Source organism: Lolium rigidum, chromosome 3 (assembly GCF_022539505.1).
Source record: "Lolium rigidum isolate FL_2022 chromosome 3, APGP_CSIRO_Lrig_0.1, whole genome shotgun sequence".
NCBI lineage: Eukaryota > Viridiplantae > Streptophyta > Magnoliopsida > Poales > Poaceae > Lolium > Lolium rigidum.
The window spans coordinates 116,952,983-116,957,913 of NC_061510.1; the positions used below are offsets into that span (position 1 = coordinate 116,952,983).

At 46.2% G+C, this 4,931-nt stretch overlaps 1 protein-coding gene across 1 annotated transcript; it reads right to left on the minus strand.

The window, feature by feature from the left end:
- Window positions 1-705: 705 nt before the first annotated feature.
- Window positions 706-4,028, minus strand: LOC124698064. The gene is made up of 7 exons (XM_047230590.1): window positions 3,971-4,028; window positions 3,752-3,832; window positions 1,509-1,565; window positions 1,324-1,371; window positions 1,164-1,220; window positions 1,018-1,079; window positions 706-936 (listed from the first exon to the last, which is right to left on the minus strand). The coding sequence occupies exons 2-6, from the start codon at window positions 3,797-3,799 to the stop codon at window positions 1,026-1,028; spliced, it is 264 nt and encodes an 87-aa protein (XP_047086546.1). The 5' UTR covers window positions 3,800-3,832; window positions 3,971-4,028; the 3' UTR covers window positions 706-936; window positions 1,018-1,025.
- Between the last annotated feature and the right edge of the window lie 903 nt (window positions 4,029-4,931).

Genomic DNA, 4,931 nt, shown 5'->3' on the forward strand with positions numbered 1-4,931 from the left:
CTGTTGGTCGCCATGTTTGGCTTGGTACCCTCACTGTTGAATAAATGAGTTGGTGTTGTCTAAAAAAAAAGTCACAATGTTCTGCCATGTCCAGAAAAATGACACGAGTTATCGATGCTAAATTCTTCTCCATTTTTTCAGTTAAAACCGAAATATAAATTTGGCATCCATCCAAAGAAGCATGAAGAAGACTAAATGTGTATGGACGGACTGCGGCTCCTCTTCATCTCGCCTCCTACTTCGCTCACAAAAATGCTATGCGGCGTGCCGTCCCTTTTGAACGACGGATCAAGCCGGAGGCGAGCAATGGATGTGAGGAGCTCGAAGATGAAGCGAGAGGCCTCGTAGGAACCGAGCTAGTTTAGCGACCTGGGGTGATGGCCGCCGAAGGCAGCAAAGCTAGATGACATAGGGTGAAGGACATCGGCCCCGATCCAGGGAAGCACGGTTGTCAATGGGAGGGAGGGGTGGCAACTCAGAGCAGATTGGAGATGGAGGGTGGGCAGCATCGTTGAGCAAGAGAAGGAGGCGGAGCCGTAGGCCAGCGAGTAGGAATATGAGCGGAACTATGCACTTGTAGAAGATGGAGGGCAAATAATCGATGCTATAGGCGGAAGTGGTGGCCGGCTTCGGAACTGTAGCAACGCACGGGTATATGTGCTAGTAGAAATAGAAATAAGGATAGCAAACGGGTTATCTACTCTCTAAGGTTTAAAGTGAGCCCTTTAATTCCACTCTTTATTCTTACACATGATAAGGATAATCGACCACTTCTGACAGACATACAGGCAGTCATGCAGCGAGTGCCAAGAAGCCAATTTGCATGCAGAGTTGTCTGACTTGTTTCCTACGAATTTAGGAGGAGCGTAACACTAATCTGATCTCTGTTGTCCCCTCCCTTGGAGCTTTTCACCTGCTGCTGCTGCAACGTAGTCCCTACAACGACAAAACGGAAGAACTATCATGTAAATCTGGGACCAGAGAGCAAAAGCCTGCGAGTTTTCGGCTTGTTGATACCTTGCGTCTCAGCCAGATGCGCAGGCGGGCTTGCGAGGGGGAAGCTGGTGGTGCGGCGTCCGCTGAAGAAACGAAGCAAAAAAACAGTATAAGTTTTCTGCTAGAAGTGACAATATCGTTTAGCTGACCCGAAGATTTGTACTGACCTTAAGCTTGGGCTTGAGAGACTCGACTGCAGGCCTTGAGCTGCTGTTTGCAGCTTGCTGAAGAACATGCCAGGATATCGATGAAAAAACATTGTTAGAGGCAGTTGCGAAGACATGTCACGGCTGAATAAATGACTAAGGATTTGTTCTGTTGTCTGACCTTGCCGAGGACCCAGTCTGCTGAATCGAAGTAGGCCCGCTCATGGTCCTGCAATAGCACAAAGAGGAAATGCAACCAAATCAAGAAAACGGCCAGATGTTCTTTCAGAGACATTTCAACTTCCAAGTGCCTATTTCTGTGAGCAAGAAACTGTTAGGAAGTCCCGATCTCTAGAAAAGTGGTACCTTGGATATCAGAGGCTTCTTGGGCGTGATCCCTCCGAACTTCTTCTCGACATAGGCCTGCGAATTAACCATGAAACTCGATCAGAAAAATATCCCATCACGGACAGACAGAGTAGGGAAGCAAAGCGGCGTACGGTCCGTCCTGCATTCTAATCAAAATAGACCAGGTGCTTTAACTTTTTTTACAATTTTTTTCTTTTCGAAATGGATGGTAAACCCTAGCCTCTACAATAAATGATGCACATAGCTACCTGCAAAAAAAATGATGCACATAGATTTTTTTATTAAAATCAGTCAACGCGGTTTTATAAGAAAAATATAAAGATTAAACCGAAGCCGTCTCGTTGAAGAGGGTGATCTTGTCAGGGCCTCATACCCAGACCTCACCTACACTACACACATCATTAGAATACAAGAGGCCTCAACAAAATGTCCAAAATCAGGAACACGGATCGATCTAGCAAATCCTCAACGCACGCCATTGAAATTAGAGTTCTCCTCAGTCGCCCACCAGAGCGACGCAAGAGGGAAAGGCGGCGAGTATCTCACTAAATTAGTCTAGCTTAAACTGAATAATGCTCTCACAAACTATTACGGGATACCGCTTGCAACTCTAATCTTGAGAACGAAAAGGTAACTAACAAAATATCAGACTGCAACACACTCACAACTTCCTTGGGTGGAACAAAAGATGCATGCTTATCCGTCCGTTGAGGGTCCAGGACAAGGCCTGCCGGCCCTTGCATACGCACACGCAGACATTATCCGGCGGACCGACACGACGGCGTGCAGTGCATGATCCACGCCGCCGAACCGAACGTGACACACGGCCGAAAGCGGCAGCGTTGGCGAACCACGTTTGCGCCCACGGGGGAGACGACGTGATCACCGGGGCACGACGTGGTTGCTTATGATCCACCGGAACGAGCTAACCGCATGTGAGCGATCTAGCGATGGCGATCGATCCCCTAACCAAAGTCCACGAAAACGATGCTGCTCGTTGCCTACCGTGTCGACTTGGCGTCCTCATCGATCGATCGTCGACGTCGTAGCTCATGCAGCTGCAGAGCTGACGCAGGTCAGGCGGGGAGATTCTTTGGGCAGCATGGCCGTCAGTGGAAGTGTGGGACAGCGGTGTGTACAAGACAAGCTCTACCTCGTCAGCCATCATACGTACGTTCATATGTGGACATTTGGACAGTACTACAAGACACATATAAGCACAGCAGGTTGCGTAGAGTTTAGCTTGCTTTCCACCGATCCTTCATTAGCTCCTTTCGGTAAATTAAATGGTGTTTGGTGTGTGTGGTGTCTGTCAGCTAGAGCAATCTGCAATGGTTGCACGTAACCTATGCTTTGTACCGGCGGCAACTAGACCTACACCGCGGAGTCTTTAAATAGATTAGGACGTTGCAGGTTTGCTAGTTAAGTAGCTGTTGAGGATAAGCTCGTCTTCATTAGGGAGCACGAACGTTAGGTTGTGTTCAGTAGTAGTAGTAGCAGCAGCTTCCTTTGAATGGTTAAAGCTGCGGTTTGCAGGTTGAAAGTGGATTCAGCCTTCAGTGTGTGTGCTAAATTTGCAATTAAGATGAACCGAAATACTAACATTTTAGTATCAGGAAACTGCCGGTTTCGCTTTTTCTCCCACAAGTTAATCGATTTAGTGTTTAGCACTACTGCCTACAGGCGAGATTCCTTTCCATCAGACCGAAAAGGAGAGATGACATAGGCAAGGCAAACACTACAAGCTAAGAGCTCCTCAATTGGCCCCATGGCTCTATGCAACACTTCACACGATATGGGGAAATAGACACAAGTTGTGGAGTTTTTATCATCCTGCATTTCCTATGTTGAGAGGCAGGGTGTACGGTTACAATCCACATGCATGATATTACTAAGAACAGCTTCCTATGCGAACCTCGTTTTCCAAGCTGGATTAATTTAGCAGTAACTTGCTAGTAGCAAGTTTCTTCTTCATGCATCAATGGTTTGCATGTATATATCTGTATTTATCCCATGCCCAAGTCACGCATTGCTTCGAGAACCGTGTTACTCCACCGCTATCTCTATCTAGTACAAACTACAGTAGTTCAGAAGGGCCAAGGAAGCAACCATTGCAACCAAGTTAAGGAAAACATCAGAGGCATTGTGCTGAAAGAACTTCAAAACTGTAATCACCGATCAAGCTAAGGCATGATTTTTTTTCGCCGGCAGACAACTCACAGGAGCTACGGAAAATTTACCTCGTCCTCCATAGAAACCGACGACTTGGCTTCACCGCACCCTGCCATCTCCTACCCTGCTCCTTCTGCTTCCTCCCTTCTCTGCAAGAAACAAACACTGAAAGATTCAGCGCTTGACTGCGATCAAATAAGCAGCGAGATAGCGAAAATCTTCTGCAGGAAAAGGCTGTGATATATATTTTGTAAGCCTTGTTGGGTAGTTGAGAATGGAGGAACAACCTGGTGAAGTCTGTGTGAGGAGATGCAGAGGAGGAGGAGGAGGAGATGGAAGAAGGGGCAAAGGAGAAGCGAAGTGCTAGCAGAGGGGTGAGCCGATATATATAGAGGGGTGAGCACGGCACGCGTGAGTGAGAACCAGAAAGACCGGCCTGGTGCACAACGGACACGACTTACACGCCTACCGCATGTAACATGTTACAGCATGCATTTATCTCGTTTCACTATCCAGGTAAAGAATCATGTCTCTGCTTCTGAACACTACTTGGAGCAAATCTGAAGCAATTCCTTTTGATCAGACGGTCATCTGAGGTAGACACGGCAGTGTATACCGCTCGTCTTGTTTAAGAAATTGATATATTGATCTGTAATTTTAAATTTTTTATTTCTTGAAACCTTCCTTTTCTTCCTTTCTTTGCTTTTTGGTGCATGACATGACATCGATTTTGTGCTGCTTCGGGCATGCACTGTTCATGTGATGCCTGTATCGCTCCTACTGATTTGCGCCTGTTTTCCAACCATAAAGGCGCACTTTATACTAGTTGTGTGTAGCTATGGTTTGTTAATAGGAGTGATTTGGCGAGAAACACGTGAGATCAATCCAACTTTAATCAATGGGACATGAAGATGTGAGTGGGACACACCGTCCAAAATCTTGGTGTGCCTATGGTGGGTCTAATTAGCGGACATGAACAAGTCACACCAACGTGTCGAAAAGCTTCTAGATAGTGCACTATATATGCAACGTAGCAATTTCACAAAATGGTATGCACAAACAAAATACATGCCCCCTCTAACTCTCCTACATAACTCCATTGTTCGAAACGGGTGATGCACACATATATTTCCAACGCTTATAACCTGAAGGAATTATTAAATTGGATGATAGCAATAGCAGGTCCGATTTTTTTTTTCAATTTTCAATAAGACGAGACGACACACAATTATTTTTAATACCAAGACG

Coding starts and splice junctions, on each gene's coding strand:
- LOC124698064 (XM_047230590.1), bottom strand. CDS start 3,799: ATGGCAGGGTGCGGTGAAGCCAAGTCGTCGGTTTCTATGGAGGACGAG. Junction 1,372..1,508: donor AGAAGCCTCTGATATCCAAG/GTACCACTTTTC, acceptor GTGCTATTGCAG/GACCATGAGCGGGCCTACTT. Junction 1,221..1,323: donor CAGACTGGGTCCTCGGCAAG/GTCAGACAACAG, acceptor CATGTTCTTCAG/CAAGCTGCAAACAGCAGCTC.